Below are 20,323 nucleotides of genomic sequence, written 5' to 3'. Positions count from 1 at the left end.
TGCTCTACAGTGTAGAAACCTGGACTCTAACATCAGCCACTACAATAAAGCTCCAGACCTTCGAAATGTGGCTCTACTGAAGAATGCTGAAAATTCCGTGGACAGCCAAGATAACCAACGCACAGGTCCTGCAGGACATGCACACGGAACGGGACCTGCTCAAAACCATCATCAGCAGGAAATGCAAATACCTAGGTCACATCGCTAGGAACCAACAAAAATATCACCTACTACCACTCATCCTGGAGGGAAAGATCGAAGGCAAGAAACGCCCAGGCAGACCGAAAATGGCATGGCTAGATAACATCAACACCTGGCTTCACATGACAACAGCACAAATTCTACACGCAGCGCTAGACAGAGAACAATATCAAAACGAAGTCGCAAACGCCATTCGGCAGCAGTAAAGAAGAAGAAGAAGATACCACCATAACAAATTTTGTACGTTTCATTGCAAGCTGCAAGGGTTACACCATTTTTTCTACGTGTTCTTTTAATTTTTTCGAGGAGTGTATTATGTACACTTTGTACAGGAGGAATTGAAATACGTGAAACATTCTGCAAACTTGCCAGTCACCATCCTAAATCGTAGGATTATATTTACAGTATCTTTAGGGACCCATAAATGACTTATTCACTCTCTTATATTCAAATCTAATTTCTACTAGCTTTCCCATTTCAAAATAATTTTCACAAATTTTTTCCTAGTAGTTCAATATGAACGTATAAAGAATTTATTGAATTTACTCGAGTTTCTTGACAGGGTACGGTGGCGCCCTCTAGTGACCATTTAGAAAAGATTGTTTTCGCTATTATATAACTGGTAAAGAATATTATTGAACAATAGAGATTTTATCGAAACACGTGTAAAGTTTGCAGCTTATTTTTAAAATATATTGCTTTGTAGACTATCTGCTTTTTAATTTTTACTTAATGATCACTGTACATTGATCGAATTTCATAGATACGAACATAAAGTGTTTAATTTTTATTTTTATACAATATTTCTTTGATTTGTTTCGATTAATCGGAATATGTTTTATAATTACTCGCAATAATTCATTCTACAGACTAGAATGAGTGTAATCATTATAATATACACTGCCCTGCCAGAATATTGTGGCCATCTTTCGGGAAAAAAATGTAGTTGACCTTTCAAGAGAACGTTCCCCACATCATTATTCCAAACCTTTGTATGCACTTCGAGTGAAATTCCAAATTTCACAGACCATAATTCCTGTTTCCAATCGGACGAAGAGTTTCTAAAATTTTGGCCCGGTAGTGTATTTATTGATTATAACTGTCATTTGTCGGTTTTCGAAATTTCATTCCTTGTTTTCTTGAAATAGGAAGTGTCACAAAATTGTAAGGGAGTTTATGATCTTCCCGATATCCTTCTCAAGATATAATCTCTCATCAGGAGAATGATGACTTTCATTGGACATAATGTCGAATGCCCTCATCAAGTTGAACAGTATCGTATTTAATTGCAACCGTCAGTGGATCCCTGCACATTTCTAAAATCTTTAGTTTGAATCTTCAATTCAATTGAATCTTCATCTCAAATTCAATTGAATCTTCAGTTTGAATCTTCAGTCAAATGTTCAACAAATTCAAACTGATTTTCAGAGAAAAAAACATCGTTTTTAGAAATATTATTAGCCCAGTCCATGTCCAATTTCCCTGGTATGTTTGACAATGCTGAAATTACAAAGATAACTGCAGTCCACAGTCATTTCTCCTAGTTTCATACCTCAAGTCATAAGTTTTATTCCATCTGAAAATCTGCTTCGGGCTAGGACTTATAAAAATGTATCAGTGTGTTCAAAGAGATGGCTGTGGTGCGCGTTAACTTAAAAGTAATGGAACATAAACACTGCGTCGCGTTTATTTAGTTTCCCAAAAGAGCCTAAACGTTACCATTGCTTTAACCATTTTTATAAACGCCTTTATGTTTATTGTTGAATATTTTCCATGGACTCAAGAAGTTTATTCAAGTATTTTTAGTAACATAATCCCATAATCCTCAACGACATCTAGATATCGTAGCTCTGACTATGGATATTTCTTTGTATCTGATTTATGCGTCGGTTTTTATATCATATGGCGCCGTTTATATATTTATACCGGCTAGATTTTATTTCAATCACAAGAAAGTATAGTAAAGAAATGTGATTTGAATTTTCATTAAAAAACCAAGTAGTTTATTTACAATGATCGCTTATGTTTCCTCTCTAGCGTATGTTTCTCTCATTTCTTCAGTTGCCATGGGACGCAGCAGGAGCACCCCAGGTCTTGTGGAGTCCCGAGGTAAAATTCCACTGGAAGAGACGCCGGTTTCGCACTTCCCGTCTTCCCCCACCGATGTCTTCTCCGATCCGGACCTCCGACCGTCTGCCGACGCGCGCAGACGCTCCGGCTCCAGAAGGGACGGTGCCAGTAGCAGTAGTGGAAGCAGCCGAGCAAGCAGCAGCAAAGATGGGGAGCGGCTAAAGAGTGAGGTACCGATGGGCGCACCTCAATTCACCTATACCCTGCACTCCGCTACCACTGACAGTGTGCACTCCTACTGCACGGACTCCACTATAGAGCAGGTCATAGCCTCGACATCTCACTCCAACCTCCTATCGCCTATGCCTTCTTCCCCTTTCCTGGCACAGTCTCCCATCCCCCCAGACCCACTCCACGAATTCTCCCTCGCCAATCCCCTCTCCTCCGACGTCCATTTTCTTCCTCTCCCACCCTTGTCTCAGCTGTCCGTCCCTTCTTCACTGGGGTCATCATTTTCTGCCGGAAGCCCAAGTTACGGCCATATCCCGAGTGACCCCACAAGGGAAGCCCTAATAGCAGAGATCAAGAGACTCCGCGAACGTTTGGTAACACTGGAGGCCGAAAATGCTTCGATGAGCGTCAAACTAAGTCAGCAACAATGGGAAGTGGAGAACAGATTGGCGGAAATTGAAATGCAGCTTTGTGTCGGTGGAGGAGCCACTAGTCCGCCTAGTGGCGCCAGCTCGGATGACAGTGAACGAAATCAAGAGTCCATCATATGATTTTTCTGTACGAAGGTTTCATTAAAAGTGGTAAATCGATGCTCGAGGTGAACGCTTCGCACCAGGATGCATTAAGAAGAAGATGAGAAAACGGCCAAGTCCGTGTGGTTTCTTATACAAAATTTCGTGATACTATGCGCCGATTAACGTCACCCAATTGTGGCGCACAGCCTCCCAGAGATGAACGTGTATTTATCATAAATTTCCAGGCATTGTTACTGATAAATTTCATTCTCCCAATTACGTCTGTTGAGTTTTTTTTTATACACGAGCAACATTAACAATACAAGTTTCTACTCGTCGCTTGACATAATACAGCCAAAAGATATTTATTCAAGTTTAATATTGAGCAGACGATATTGTTTGTGACTTTACCTATTTTGAAACATATCCGTTTCCCGTGCAAACGTTAAAAATTTCTTTGTTTTCGTTGTCATAGCAACGTCCGTCTGCCTTCGCATCGAGTTCGTTAGGTAGCTGACGCAATAGTGCTGTGTCCTTGATGAGCACAAGTTCAATTGGGTGTAAACATCATTATGTAAGGTTGATATATGTCTTGTAAGGACTGTCTGATTTCTAAAATTCTCATTTTCTTGTCTGATTTCTTAAAAAAAAAAAAGAAGGGAAAAAAAAAGTGTGTAATCGTTCCCTCTGTTATATATAGAATCATTTATTCCCAGGCAAACAGGAGATGGACAACAGCTCACATCCAACTCATTAGACCGCATAAAAACTCAAGATAGAAAAAACACATCCACCATTTAAGGCAGTCTAACTCAACACCGAGTGAAAAAGTACACATAAATTGCTATGGATGAAGACAGGACTCAAAGCCAACCCTTCTAAACGGAGGAAGAAAGTGATTGAGTCATACCTAAGCCAAATGAGGGAAGGAAGTAACTGAAATATACCTCATATGTGTATTATGTCTATAAATTGCATGTATTCTCTGGTCGGTTCGCTTGTTTTGGAAGAAATATCTGAGTTTCCCGTGGAAAGGGGTCTTGCTATCCTCGCCTGAGATTGACTAACTCAGCCAAGATGAAAAGGCTAATAAAAATTCCCTATGTCATTGAAGGGGTTGGAACCCGGGCCTTTTTCACCCGGTGAGATAATGTTGACTAATAAACGAAATTTTAAAATAATATTTATCAATGGTAGTATAAACAAGAATAAACATATAAAATAAAATTAACAATACATGTCATGTCAAAGACAAAATAATAGTATTTATAGAAAACGTGATATGTATTAAGAAAACATTAAAAAGGACTAAAGAAAAAACAAATGCTTTCTCTTATGAGATATGATAAGAATATTCTTAAGAATATTGAAACAAACCGAACAGCAGGTAAGCCTCGATTTTTTAATTCGATATACACCAGAAAGTAGAAACGAAAAAAAAAAATAATAATAATACATGAAAATCCTTTTCAGGAACCCACTCCTTTACTTGCCACTACTTAACTTCGATAATCAGATTAACACAATTTTTTTTTACAAAAAAGTGGAGAAAAAATCACAGAAATTTAATGGTAATTAAGTTTTTATTAAGTGATTAAATTGCTTCATTAATTAAAATAATGATCGATAATTTCTTTTGAATGTTTTGCTAAAATTTTAGTTTGTTTTGAAAGACGCGTGCAATTTTATTATTCTCTCAGAAAGCAAATAGTATTTTTATTAGTTTTGTAATTGTTTCATGAATTATGTATTAATTTATGTATAATTTGCATATTAATTTTGTTAATTAGTAAATATGGACCTTCCCCGAAGTATTGCCATAATGTTGGAAGTGCATAATTGTCCAGGATGTCCTGGTATTGCACAGCATTCCTGGTTTTGTCGATAACGACTAATGGGCACAAGCCAAACCATGACACAGCCTCCACCAAACTTCATTTTTGGGAGGATACAATCAGGAAGGAACTATTCCCATGGCATTCACCACACCCAGGAACGGCCATCAGACTGGTAGAGTGCGAACCTCGACTCGTCTGTCCATAGGACTGTTTTCCACTACTCTACAGTCCAGGATTCGCGCTCCTTACACCATGTTAATCGGCGTCTAGCATTTGTTGAGCTGATCAATGGTTTGTGAACAGCTGCACGATCATTGTAACCCATATCATGGAGTGTAGTGTCGTTCGTATTGTACCAGTGCTGACATTAGTCCCAATACTCTCACAGAGGGTTCGTGTGATGAAGCAATGCAAATTACGATTTGCGCGCACAGTTCTTCGCAGAATTCTCTTTCCCGTTCTGTTACTTTTCGGGAGGTTGACTGCGATGTCTCGTACAGAACGCTTGCTTATGTGACATCCTACTATCATTACATGTTGGAAGTCTGTTAATTCTGTTGAACGTGTCATCCTGCATGCCCACTTTTGCAATTGTCTGTTCGAAGCCCAATGTGCATATTTATAGCAAGTCCTATGATGTGTTGCATGCATAGGACCTGTCCGGATATTAATGGTAGAGCAGTGTAGAAATACAGCCATTTTTACACTTTGAGATTGCCAGAAGTATTATTTGTAGTCCTGTTATCTAAATAGTAGCAGAGTTTTAACAGCATTGGACTAAGGCCATATTGCTCTGTAAATTGCATGTGTTTTGTGGTCGATTTTCTGTTTGCTGGACAAAAAAAACCCAAGTTTCTGAGAGAGAAAAACCTTGTCACCCTCGCCTGAGACCGACTAACTCAGCCACGTTGTGAAAAAGGCGCATAAAAATTCCTCACCTCATCAACGGGAATCAAACTCATGTCTTTTCCACTCGGTGTGGGGAGGACGGCGATTCTACAAATGTAGAGCCGCTATCTTCTAAAACAATTATAAAGATTAATTGTATAATTGCCCTCGTGGGTAGCACAGTTGATAGAATTGCCGTCCTCCCCACACCAGGCGGAAAAATCCTGAGTTCTAGTCCTGTTGATGATGTGAGGAATTTTTATGGACCTTTTTTCACAATGTGGCTCAGATGAAAGTTTGTTCCAACAATCAACCACCCTTTGGCTAAGGCAAACTTCTATTCTACAACTGTCTTTCCTCAATTCGAGTTTATGCCCCTATTGTATGTGATCTGAGCAAGAGGAACAGTCCCATGCTGTGGCCTTTGTATTTTCGATAATCAAGACCTTCAGTACCTTATACCATAAAGAATAGATAATGCAAATGTTGTAGTAGAGAAGACCTTGATTGTAGTCTTGACGCCATTTATGTATACAGGCTGATCATTTAATTCATAGAATGGCAGTACCACCGTACAACCACTTAAATATTTGATGAATGGCAAGAGAGAGAGAGCACGTTCAAGAATACGCTGATGTAATCGCAAATTCTACCATGTCTGGTAGTTGCAACTGGCCTTAAGTTAGATGCTGATAGTTTGAGCGGTTTCGTGAATTGCATAATAGAAGATCAGAAGACTCTGCAACCTCTTATTATGTGCTATTGTGTTTGACGTGGTATAAGTGCTGCAGAAACTGGGATAGAACAGTTGGGGTTGGTTTAAGGGAACTAGTGTTTGAAAAATTGCAATTTTCAAGTAGTACAAGCGTATTAATGAAGGTCGAGAATCTGTGGTGAGGACCGGCCGCGAATCATCCCAATATGTCGACTTGCGGCCTGGACAGCAGAGGACTTCCATCACTGCAGAACAAATTGAAAAGGCCCAGGAGGTTCTGTGTGAAGACCGGTCTCCGTGGCTGAGTTAGTCGGTCTCAGGCGTAGATAGCAAGGTTTCCCCCCCCCAGAAACTGGAGTTTTTCGTCCAACAAAACAGGCAAATCGACCATAGAACACAAGCAATTTACAGACATAACACATAAACTGATATATGTAATCATTTACGGGAGACCCTAATATAATAATTTGATTGTATGAAGAACGGTCTGCGCGTGTAGCACAGTGGTATCATCAGCGTCCTCCCCACACTGAGTGGTAAAGGTGAGAGTTCGAATCCAGTCCCCTGGGGTTCATAACTTGTACCTGTGTGACCGTGTTCTTGCCTATACACTCTCCTGCCATCTACCGGAAGGTCGCCGAAACTTAAGTGGTTGTATGGTGGCACTACCATTCTGAGAATTAAATGATCAGCCCGTGTGTAGTACACATTGAGGAGAACTGGTATAAGTAGATTTATATGTTATCAAGCTGAATTGCGGTGGCCGAACGTTTAGTCACACCAACTTAATTTAAGCTTCATTTAATTAACCATTAAAAACAAAAATTATATAAATAAAAAAATGTATTTATACTTCAAAACGACCATGTAGAGTCATAGAAGTTCATAAGAACTTGAAACCAAAAAAAATAATATTATTATTATTAAAATAGGAAGGGAAATTTTGTTGTAATAGGGTTTTAGGTGTATCAGCGACTAAAGACATATTGCCATATTGTCTGTGTTTTGTGGTCGATTTTCTGTTTGCTGGACGAAAAACCATAATTTCCAGGAGAAAAACCATGCTGTCCTTGCCTGAGACCGATTAATTCGGCCACGTTGTGAAAAGGTCCATAAAAATTCCTCACGTCGTCAATGGGACTTGAACTCAGGTTTCTTCCACTCGGTGCGAGGAGGACGGAAGAAAGGATATACAGCATGTTGCAAGGCTAATGAAAGCAATCGACCTTTTGCTAACAGCAGTTTATGTTGAGATCTTCTCTTGTGTCCGTATCTGTCTAATGGACCACCACCTTTCTCAACCCACAGAGCTGTCCACAATGAGATGTTGTTCCGGAAATGACGTTTTCCCAGTGTGTTCACGGCCCGGAGCCTAAGCAAGTTGTACGACCTGAAAAACCAGCAATAACTCAAGGTCAAAACCTTGCTCCCTCCGCTTCATAACGGCTGACTACTGCATCGATCAAAGAGGACTTTATAAATTCCTCCAGTTGTCCATGGGATTCGAACCTTGAACTCACCAAACAAGTGAAGAAACCACTGTCGTGGAGGGCTATTTACACTGTATTCCGAAAATATTTCATGAATGAAAATACCTGAAAACATACTCTATAAACACACAGGGTAAAAAAACGAACCTTTTTTTAAGGCAGTCACAGACAGACAGAAATGCAAATAAATACAAATGGATGCAATTAAAACTGTGAATTGCAGTGTTGCCACGTTGAGTATAAAGACTGCAGTAATCTGGAGCCAGAATGGGGAAAACGTGTGATCTATCAGACTCTGAAGAAGTTCTTATGTTGGGGTACATTTAGCAGGAGCCACGATTCAAGAAACGAAAGACATAACTGGTTTCTTAAAAGCATTCATCTCAAAGGATTTTAATGACTGAAAAGCAAGCGGCTCTTCCACTCTCAGAGGTGTAAATGTGGCAGAAAAACAACACTTCAAGAGCGAAGCTGCCCTACTCTAAGAGGAACTGTACGGAAAATAGGATATCTAGTGTGCAACAAATAACATCTGAATTTAACCAAGCCCAGAACTGCCCAATTCCAATCCGTACCATGAGCAGAGAACTGAAGAAACTGGGTATTGGAAGTCACCTGCCTGTTCGGAAGCCACTTGTTTCAGAGAAAAACAAAAATCCCTTTGCAGTATTGCCGAGAACGACGTGATTGGACAGTGGAACAATGGAAGAAAGTCCTGTGGTCAGACGAATCACGATACACTATTAATGGCAGGCAGAGAGTGTGGCGAGGACCTAACGAAGCGATGAACCCTGCTTGCATTGTTAACACAACTCAAGCATTAGAGATGGTATCATGGTACTGTATTGGGAATGTTTTTTTGGCACGGACTGGGTCCGTTGATACCGGTGGAAGGTCGAATGTCACCTAGAGAGTACAGGAATTATGTATCAGATCTATCCCTGCAATGTTACACTTTATTCCCGAAGGTGATGGCCACTTTATGGATGAAGTGCAACAGTGCATCGTGCCAGAGTTGCACAAAAATGTGATTCGGGAAGCATGACAGATTTCTACCAGGCCTGACCCTCAAATTCACCTTATCTCAATTCTATTGAGAATGTGAGATACGCTGGAGAGAGCTATTTGGTAACGAAGTCCTCTTCTTTTCACCTCTGTCACAGCTACCCGATATTTTTCTGGTAGAGTGGTTACGATTAGACCAAAACGCACACTGCTCAATCAAAATAGCATGGCCATTCTGTGTTTTAGCAATCAGCCGTTCCTCCTCACCTGGTGGTACACAGGTTGCTATGAGAACCAATAAATATGATAATGCAGATTCGTGGCATGTGGTCTATACAGTGTCCTAGTGGGTAGCACCGTTGGTAGAATCGTCGTCCTACCCACACCGAGTTGAAAAGACCTGAATTCGATTCGATCGATGACATGAAGAATTTTTATGGGCATTTTGCACTCTCCATGGGTGAGTTTGTTGGTCTCCGGCGTGGGCATATTAGACAGTTTTAACCATTGTGACTGATCGGGCACATTCCTTCATAGTGACTTTCTTCCCTCATGGCACAAGTATGTTTCAGCAGGATATACGCTCTGCCACTTTCCCAGTATCGTTCGAAAGTGATTCGCTGAAGGTAGCAACTAACAAAAGTGTTGTTAGTTGCTACCTTGGCCACTGCATTCGGTGGATACAAATCCCATAAAACGTTTCTGGGAGTACGTGGATTGACATATCTGGCCTTCGCATCTACTACGAACTCATTTCATCTTTGCACAAGAATTGCACATTTTATAGTTTTTCACCAATTGAACACTTAGCCATCCCCACCCCCTAAAATCAATTAGACATAGTAGAGAGTGTTACCGCCCCTACCCCGAGGAGATGGTTCTCTGATATCTAACAACTTCAAGATTTATAAACTCATAAATTCAAAATATTCTAGTGCGTTAACACAACTTTTCTGAATTTATAAACAACACAATTAAACTCGAAAAATAGATAAATATAAATAAAACTCACATAAATAAAAACTACTTACTTACAACAAAAGTTTCCTTCTTTTTCTGGTAACCGGCACCTGAGAAGTCCAGAAAAATCTTGTATTTTTCTTTGTAGCAGAAGAGCTTCTGCACTTTTACAACGTCGGTGCCCAATTTACAAAGAAATTCTTTTCTAATATCTTCATATCAAGCACAATGCCTCATTGTATGTTCAACATCCTGAGCTTCTCCATAAACACCTTAGGAGCTCTCCTCAAACCCCTTAGCTGACTCTGTTTGCTTTTAAATTTTAAACCTTACCCTGTAACCAACGTACAACCAAAGCGCCCAACGTTAGCCATCACCTATTCCTTTCCACTGTCATCACCCCAGGTAGAAGAGCATAAATAAAGCGACAAGGCCCTTCTCAGAAAGTCCCAATTTCCAGATTCTCACAATTTCTTCTAAAAATCTGGTTCTCTTTTTCTTAAGGTCAGCTCTCCAATACACTTTGTCTAATTTGAGACAAGATCTTATTAGCTAAGTGGGTTTTGGCAACATACCAAAAGAGACATACCCACTATTAGGTAGTTATCTAGATGGTCATATTGTTTTGACTGGACAGTGTGTGTATAAAAATACACTGAGTGATCACTGAATTACAGCCACCTACCTAATACCATGTTGGACCACTGTTCGCACGGATAACAGTCGCTATCCGCCTGGGCATTAACTCCACTAGATGCCCGAAGACGTAGGGACCTGTAGCCATTCTGCCTGATAGGCTTTCCAGTGTCTGAATAGATGACAGTTGCGTGTCCATATGCCTTAATTCCAGTTCCAAAACATCACACAGGCGTTCAGTTGGATTGAGGTCATGCGAATTTGGAGGCCAGTGAAGATGGGTGATATCTTCACTTTGTTCCTTTCTGTCCGGGGAAAAATGCAACCAAACTAATGAAATGTTGGTCTATATGCACCAGGAGTCATAATTCTTGTCAGAAAAACATGCCCCATATTAAGCAAACAACGCCCCTGCCTGTAGAGTGGGTCCCATGCACGATGGGGCCCAGAACTAGTGTTGCTTGCGCTACACACGAAGGCATCCATCAGCGTATTGCACCAGATATTTGGACTCATCCGACCAGCACACTCGTTTCCAGTCTTTCAGTGTCCAACCAGTGTGTTGTTGACACCACAGCATCCACCGTCGACAATGATCAGGATTAAGGAGAGGATATCTCTTGGGTCGTCTCCTGTGGAACCCTATACGGGTGAATGTGTGGCTTATCGTTATTTGGGATATTGTTTTTGCATTCATTCCTCATTTATATTGCGATATCAACTGTCGCACAGTGACCTGCCGTTGTGTCGATACAACGTGCTGCACCTTTCGCTTACCACGAACATCCACCATGCGTAATCCTTTACAGTACTGTCGGAAGGAGGTGGTTTAACTCTTTCGACACCATTCTTACACCTTAACCACAGTGGACCGTGAGCAACTGACAAGACATGTCGCTTTCGATATGGAATCACCTGCCGCACGAGCTCCCACAATCATGGCTTTTTGAAACTCCATGATATCTTAACTATGTCCCATAACTGCTGCTTTATCACTTTGATTTGTAGGACCACATGCAAATTACCACTGCTCTAGCGTACCAAGCTATTCGGCTTTTTATTGCGGCATAGTCCGTTACGGACAGGGTGGCTTGAGCTTTTGCTTTGACTACTGTGATCCCTTATACTAGTAGTTCCCAACCGATTTACTCTGGCACTTTGGCGTCTCGCTACCCATTTCAAGTGTGCCTCCAGATTAGGAAAAACTCCTTTGAGTTCAGAGTTCAATGGCAACCATTATTTACGTGTACCTTGAATATGGATCTTTTAACTTCAAGTGTAACTTGAGTGCCAAAATATTGGGAAAAAATAAAAACATGTTCGTTGTTCTGTTCTCGCCGAACAACAAACAAACAAACAGCAACTGTTACTTCTTATAACTCAGCAGATTCGGTGTGATTTCTTAGAAAGAAAGTTTCTCAATCAGCTGCATCAAACTTCGCCATCGCTAGGGACTGAATGGCTCCGGACGGTAGGTTTGGCATGGTTATTAAAGGGTATAGAAGGCCTACTCGTGAATCTTTCAGGGGTCCAGAATTTGTAGATTTTTTTCTCTATTGGTGGAATGGGCTTACGGACATTGATGAAGTGAAAGCAAAGATTGCCACACTTTTCCAGAGAATCACATCGAAGATGGACGATTCTTTGGAAAATTTGGCCTCATGTCACCAACTGGAGGGCACATTAAACCCAATCTCAAACTCAGTTACCTAAGTGGGCCATAGACAATATTGTTGCATCTTGGGAGGAAGTCACTCGTACTATGATGAATTCTGAGTGTGTTCACAGTGTCCAGAAACCTGCTAATGTCCCCGAAACTAAGTTATAGATTGTGGAAATGGCAGATGAAATTGTCGGGGCAATTTCATTTGCCAATTCCAAAACTAATCGATTTAATTTACCAATCTCATCGATAATCTTGTTTGCCAATTCCACAACTGACCATTTGCATTGCTAAATTCCTATAGCAGAGCTAACAAAATTCTGTTAAATCTTCTATTGGTAGTTTCTTAAAACACGAATAACCTCAAACTAACGTGGCTGAGTTAGTCGGTCTCAGGCAAGGGTAGCATGGTTTTTTCTCCCAAAAACTCTGGATTTTCATCCGGCAAACAGAAAATCGACCACAGAACACACGCAATTTAAAGATGGTATACACGGAGCAATATGGCCTTAGTTGCTGATGCTCCTAAAACTCTACTACAACAACAAAAACGACTAACATTAACATCCGAACATCTGCATATATATAAATAACCGTTATTTACAGGAAACTTAACTCACTGACCAAAAGTATACGAACCTTTGTATTAATAACCCCAGGGGGCTCACATCTGGTGAGCATGGGCTTGGCACACCTAGGGTCCTGAGCTGGATATCATCATTCTTCTCTTTCTTGGTGATTCCCTTCTACTTCTCTCTCTCTCTCTCTCTCTCTCTCTCTCTCTCTCTCTCTCTCTCTCTCTCTCTCTCTCTCTCTCTCTTCTCTTTGACTCAGAGTAACTCGGGAATTTTTTTTTTTTTTTTGGCTGGTGCAGAATAAGCCTCAGGCTTCTGCTGTTCTGCTGCAGCAAAGCAGAATGGGGAAAACGAGTGACCTATTAGACTTTGGAAAAGGTCTTATCGTGGCTGCACGCTTAACAGGAGCCATGATTCAAGAAACGAAAGACATAACTGGTTTCTCAAAAGCATCCATCCAAAGATTTTTAATGAGTGGAAAGCAAGCGGTTCTTTCACATCTGAAAGGCGGAAATGTGGCAGAAAAACAATACTTCAAGAGCAAAGCCGTCATACTCTAAGGTGCACCATATGGAAAAATAGAACATCCAGTGTGCAGCAAATAACATCTGAATTCAACCAAGCCCAGAACTGCCCTGTTTCAACCCATGTGCAGGGAATTTGAAGAATTAGGTATTGCCAATCGTCTGCCCATACTCAAGCCACTTGTTCCAGAGAAAAAACAGAAAAATCCGTTTGCAGAGACTCGAACTCATGTCGTTTCCACCCAGTGTGGGGAGGACAGTGATTCTACCAGTTGTGCTACCCACGAGAGCCCTCTCCTAGAAAACAATTGTAAAGATTGATTGCATAATTTCCCCCGTGGGTAGTATAAACCAAAAACAAACTGTTCTATTAAGGTCGCCTGGTAATTTCTTACCTATACCCATGTGTATTGTGTCTGTAAATTGCGTGTGTTCTCTGGTCGATTTGCCTGTTTTGCTGGGCAAAATAACCCCAGTTTCTGGGGGGAGGGGCACCTTGCTATCTACGCCTGAGACCGACTAACTCAGCCACAGAGTTAGTCGGTCTCAGGCTTTACTACAGTCTCTAGTTTCCATGCAGCACTCTCCAGCAGTTTTTGTAAATGTCCTCCAATATTTTTTTCGCCATTCGGCCTTCACAGCTCCATCTGTTTCAACTGTTCCCAATTAAACTGTTTTTTTTTTTAGGACATTTCAGTTTAAGCACCAATCCCTTTGCAGATGACATCACCAATCATTGACTAGGATTCTTTAATGCAGCTGAAATGTTACATACAGACCGATTGCTTATATCACATCCTATTATCATTCCTTGCTGAAAGTCTTAACTGGTTTTTTTTAATAAAATTCCAGTATTTTCCAAACTTCTTAATATTGTGGTAAAATAATAATTTATTAAATAAAACAACTAATGTTATTTTGTTTTATTTAAATTACATACAGTTAGGAGAATTCTCCTGTTCTCTACCAGTAGGATATAAACGCCTTAATTAACTCAATAGTTTTAATGTTCACTGCAGAACAAATTTTACTTTCCCAACTAACCTAACTATTTATTAATTTAATTGTCCTGGTATTGCACCACTTTCAAACACATTTTTCATAGTAATGGAAGGGCAATTTAACCTTTTGATGATGTGATTTGTCTGGAAATAGCACAATACCGCAGTAAACTCGGATTTTTCATCCCATAAAATGGTAACCCATTCGGACAGTTCAGGGTTATAATACATTTAATTTTGGGGTTGCCTGGTAAGTACCGGCCATAAATTTAGGTTTGTTTCATTCGAAAACTTCAAGAACTTAAGGTAGTAATGAATTAGGGTGTTACAATGATGTGTTCACCTTCTTATGATGCGCCCACAGAGTCATAACATAAACTTTCACTGACGCTATTGCCCATTCTGTCTTCTTTTATGGTGCCTCTAAATCAGTCAAGATGGTAAGGTCGTTAAAACCGTTACTATAATTTACAGAGTGACCAAAGAGCAGGTAAATGGATGGATAGCATTAAAGAAGACTAATATAATTGTGCGAAGGTATATAACCTAAGGAATTATTATTATTATTCGTCATATGGTGCAAGGAAGCCTGAGGCTTATACTGCACCAGCTGAAAAAAATTTGAGTACCCTGAGAGAGACAGAGAGAGAATCACCAAAAGAAAGAAGAACAATGATATCCAGCTCAGGATCCTGGGTGTGCCAATCCCATACTCACCAGACGTGAGCCACATACAGACCAAGAAGTTTTAAACCAAGAATACTTCCAGACTTTATTCTAGAAGGTTAGAATATTAATATTGTTTGAATATTATAGAAGTTTATAGATGATTGTAGAGTGTTTTTCAAAAATATAAATTGAGGAGTAAGAGGTGCAACTTATAAAATCGACCACCCATCATTCATAAAGAGCATTTGATGTAAGTTTTGTGTGTTTCGTGATAAACATGGCAAGAAATAAAGAACTGAGTGATTAAAAAACAAGTTCTATTATAACTCTGTATAAAGAAAGTTATTCCATGAGAAGTACTGTCCAAATTTTAGGTGTTTCATTTAAAGGAGTACAAACTACCATTTCATGATTCAAGGAGACTTGAAGTTCAAAAGACAAACCACGATCAGGACAACCGCGCGTAACAAAGGAAATATAAAATAAGACTAGAACACTGATTTCTAAACGCAATCAACGAATACTATACCTGAAATCCGAATTGAGTTCAATAGCTAGAGAAACTCCTGTGTCTATGTCCACTGTAGAACTTCATCTTCAACTAGCAGGACTTCGTGGTTGTGTAGTGGTCGAAAAACTCTTATTAAAACCGGAAAATCGAAAGAAACAGTTAGCTTCGATTAAGAGCCATCAGTATTGGGCAAATGAAGAGTGGGAAAATGTATAGTGGACGGATGAAGCCAAATTTGAAATTTCTGGATCCAAGCGTAGAGTTTGTGTGAGATGATTATCAGAAATAAAAATGTTGCCACAGCGCTCAACCACCACCGTGATCAACTCTAGTGCCTAGAGTTGATCACGGTGGTGGTTCCATCATGATCTTGGGGGGGTTGTTTCTGTTTTTCTGTGTATTTTGAAATTTCTTTTATAGAAAGATTTCTATTGTCTTATAGACACCTCCATAAACTTATAAAAATCTCTTTTATCAGCCAAGAAGCAAGCCAAACTGCAGTCTTTTAGTAGGGCTGGTTCTAGAATTAAAATTTCTCAAAAACTGAAAATGTGTTGCCATTTAATTAGTTAATGGATTCCCGAAACAATAATAGAGTAATAAGTGATAAAAGTGGTAATAAAAGTAGGTGCAAACATTAGTTTGAAAGCAAATTCAGTGACATAAAAGTGAGTTTGCAATAAAAGTGATCTTAAAATTCTTAGTATTTATGTTGGGCGTATAAGTGCTAGCTGATAGCATCTTCCTCTGGACAGTGCTATCCAGTTGCCATGAAAACTGGATGGTACAGTACTGTCTTCAGGATCAGTTTTAAGTTCAATGGAGAGCAACAAATAGCGTTCAGTTGACACGATAACTGGTTAAAATTTACTTTTTTTATGAATAAGTTGTAAAATGAAATAGCAGTCACTGATGCTGTTGTTGAAGTACGGTTTTAGGAGCATCAGTGACTAAGGCCATATTGTTCCCTATATATTGCATGTGTTCTGAGGTCGATTTTCTATTTGCTGGATGAAAAACTCGAGTTTATCGAAGAAAAAACCATGATACCCTCAGCTGCGCGTAATGATGAGGGGAAATTCGCAAAACGGCTGCAATCTCAGGAAAGGCTGCATGTTTTTTTTGTCTTGGAAACTGGGGTTTTTCATCAAACAGCAAACCGACCGAAGGATACATGCAATTACGGACACGATTACCGACGCCTTAGTTGACTTGCGCTTAACACACTTCGTCACTTATTGAAATAGAAATAAAAGTAATTAATTTGGAAATTTTAAAATTGCCAAATTAATTAGAGCGACACCTATAAATCGTTAAGCAAAATATTTTAATTGACTGATTTTTCAGAATGAAAATACCATTTTCACTTTGTATCTACAGTAAGAGAATCAAATATCAGATGCGTTAATTCCAAACTGCATATTTTTAATATTTCACTGAAAAATTTCTGTAGAAACCACAATATTATTTTAGTTTTTGCTTCCACATTTGTTTCCTTTCCTTTCGAAAAACGTCTCAAATAGATTTCTGTTTAGTAAGGTTTGCTTTAATAAGTTTGTTTTAATAAGGTTTGTTTTGCTTTAATTAATTAATATTCTACTAGCTACCTATCCAAAGATAACAAAAGTTAAATTGATATTTCTCGGGCAGTGCGAAATTTGAATTAGCATTTTAATTGCTCTGTACTCTTCGAAATGGTTTTAAAATTTTCTGGCCAGACAACGAAAACAAAACACCATCTTCTAACCAGAAGTCTGTTATCTATACTTTCCAGATATTTAATGCACAGTTAAGATACTTAATAGGGTAAGAAGATAAAAAACGGCTAGCATGAACTTAAATATTTGGGCACAGCAGTTTAAACATTATTTGTTGGATGAAAAATCAGATTTTCGGGAGGAGGTTGCTACGTTCGAATCTAAAATTATTTCCTGCGAAAATGGTTAATCCTAGTCTCCCTCGACGAGTCTTTTTGATCCTAATTCAGCATCATCTAACTCCAGCATTCTATTTAGTGAATAACAGACAAAAGAATCGTTGTCTTTTGTCTGTTATTCACTTTGTGTCCCACAAAAATTCCTCCCGTCATCGACGAGACTCAGGTCTTTTCGACCCAGCGTGAGAAGGACGGTGATCCTACCAACTGTGCTACCCATGAGGGCTTCCTGGTATGAAGGATCCAAGATAAATGCATGATGTCATAAGCAACGTACAGCCATAAACTCTAAAGAAAACCTGTAAAAACAAAATAGAAAGAAACGTTAAAGAATTTGTCGCCATTGCCTGATGCTTGGGTTTTTCATCCAGAAAAAGAGACAATCCAACTGTGCTACCCACGTGGGCGTCCATACTCTTGGAGGATCATCAAATTTCTTAACAATTACGGTGGGATGATAGAAGTAAAACTAAAACGTAAAATAAAAACGTAAGAATAAAAAATAATTAACAAGAATGATAGCCTGCGTATATACTCCATCTTTTAATTTTTACTAACCAGATATAAAGTTGAGAACGCAGGAGATCGATAGTCTTAGTAACAGGTGCTGGCTTACGTCACGTGATAATATGTATTTAGCGCAGAACCGATAGGATCATATTACAACAGCTGACACTACATTTAAAGCATACCCTAGGATCACGACATACGTAATTTAGCCTATCACAGCCTTTCCCTGGCTGTTCATTGATATCGTCTGCAAATTCTCTATTATCGTTTGTTATTGGTACTTGTGTCGCTTTCAAGTTACATTTGGTTGGTAAAAAGAGCCAAGTTTTTCGAAATCTGCTGCATTTTCATTTTATTTGAGTACTTTTTTTTTTTTTTTTTTTTTTTTGATTTGGTAGTTGTTGGCGCATCGGCTTCTATGGCCATATTGCACCTCCCAAGGTTTTTTTGCAGTACTTTGATCCAAGCCCGAGGCGGGAATCGAACCCGCGACCTTGGGTTGCCGGGCAGGTACTTTACCCACTCGGCTAGCCCGGTCGGCATTTGAGTACTTTACCCCTTTAAGCATTTATTTTAAACTATTTTACCAGTTTTTAATTATTAATATTACACTTATTTTAAAGTGTATTACTATATTATTTACAGTTTATAATAAATGATTGCGAAAAACCCGAGTTTCCGGGAGAAAAAATCATGCTACCCTCTCCTGAGACCGACTAACTCAGCCAAGTTGTGAAAAGGCCCAAGAAAATTCCTCCCGTCATCGAAGGGACTCGAACCCGGGTGTTTTCTGCCCGTTGTGGAGAGGACGGCGGAAGCGGAATTATGGAGCAGATTGGAATAGATACCTCGAGTCGATTTTTTGTCACGTCTCCAACAGAATTTGCTTCAGGGCATCAACTCTTCCTTAGAAACTCATCACGTTTCTCTGTCGAGTTAGGAATTGATTTCATGACATTTTCGACATCTTGGCGAAAAAACTTATAACTCCACTAAGGAGTCAAAAAGCCAATACGTTGCTCGCTTCATTGACGGGATTCGAACCCAGGCTTTTTCTACCTGGAGTGGGGAGGACAGTGATTTTAACCACTCTGCTACCCTCAAGGTTTAGATGATCAGAATATAAAATTAGGATGGTTGGCTTTAAAGTCCTCTTATGCAAGAGAAAGTCTGCGTGTGTAGCACAGTGACATTGTCACCTACCTTTCCACACCGCGTGGAAAAGGCCCGGGTTCGAATCCCTTCAATGACGCGAGGAACTTTTATCAGCTTTTTTTCACTCCGTGGCTGAATTAATCTGTCTCGGGGGTAGTTGTTGTTATTGGGTTTTAGGAGCATCGGTGACTAAGGCCATGTTGCTCCGTGTATATTGTCTGTAAATTGCCTGTGTTCTGAGGTCGATTTTCTGTTTCCTTGACGAAAACCCGTGTTTCCGAGAGTGAAAAACATGCTACCCTCGCTTGAGACCGACTAACACAGCCACGTTATGAAAAAGACCCATAAAAATTCTTCCCGTCTTCGATGGGATGCGAACCCAGGTCTTTTCCACCCGGTGTGGGGAGGACGGTGATGCTTCCAACTGTGCTACCCACGAGGGCCTCAGGCTTAGATAGCAATGTTCCCCCACTTACCCCGGAAACTCAAGTTTTTTTGGTACAGTGAAACACAGTGGTATCGTCACCGTCCTCCCCACACCGGATGGAAAAGACCCGGGTTCGAATTCCGTCGATGACGCGAGAAACATTAATTGGCTTTTTTCACTCCGTGCTGAGTTAGTCGATCTCAGGCGTAGATAGCAAGGTTTTTCCCCAGAAACTGGGGTTTTTCTTCCATCAAACAGACAAATCGACCATAGAACACACGCAATTAACACACATAAGACACACAGCACGGCAGATGAATTTAATTATTTGGGTGGCCTAAATATAAGAGTTTGGTTTGGTCCAAAGAAACAAATCGAGCTGAGAACATACGCAATTCACGAACATAATACACTTGGCCAGATGAATTGTTATTCTGGGTGACCTTAGTATAATATTTTCAAACTTCGCTGTCAGGAGTCGATGAAGATGTGCTGTTCAGACGAAATGTATAATTGGACAATTCCCTGAAAATTGTGTTCATGTCATGACAGTAGCAAAGCTACTTATTTTCTGTAAAAATTTTATCGCAGAACTTGATTTCTTTTTCGATCGCAAGACACTTTTTACATGCTACCCTCTTCTGAAGTCAACTAAATCTGCCACGTTGTGAAAAAGACCCATGAAAATTCCTCGGGAAATTTACGCAATTCGACCTCGGGTCTTTTCCACCCGATGTGGGAAGGACGGTAATTATACCAAGTGGACTCCCATGAGGACTCTGCTTTGGTCTTGAGGCTAGGAG

At 39.8% G+C, this 20,323-nt stretch overlaps 1 protein-coding gene across 2 annotated transcripts in view; it reads left to right on the top strand.

Annotated features, from left to right (window-relative positions):
* The window catches only part of LOC150091802 (uncharacterized), a 142,014-nt gene extending 138,766 nt beyond the window's left edge, over positions 1 to 3,248 (top strand). Inside the window, exon 4 of one of the 2 annotated variants that reach the window (XM_090377043.1) lies at positions 2,263 to 3,248. In XM_090377043.1, coding sequence (XP_090233169.1) covers positions 2,263 to 3,053 — 791 coding nt within the window. In that variant the 3' untranslated portion in view covers positions 3,054 to 3,248. Of the gene's footprint in view, positions 1 to 2,238 lie in introns of both variants that reach the window. The other variant, XM_090377034.1, reaches the window with a different exon arrangement.
* The last annotated feature ends 17,075 nt before the right edge of the window (positions 3,249 to 20,323 follow it).

This window comes from Mastigoproctus giganteus, chromosome 1 (genome assembly GCF_048544385.1).
Source record: "Mastigoproctus giganteus isolate SK-2022 chromosome 1, ASM4854438v1, whole genome shotgun sequence".
In the NCBI taxonomy this organism is placed as follows: Eukaryota; Metazoa; Arthropoda; class Arachnida; order Uropygi; family Thelyphonidae; genus Mastigoproctus; species Mastigoproctus giganteus.
Note: the sequence above shows the minus strand (reverse complement) of the source record. Positions and strands in the feature narration are given on the sequence as shown.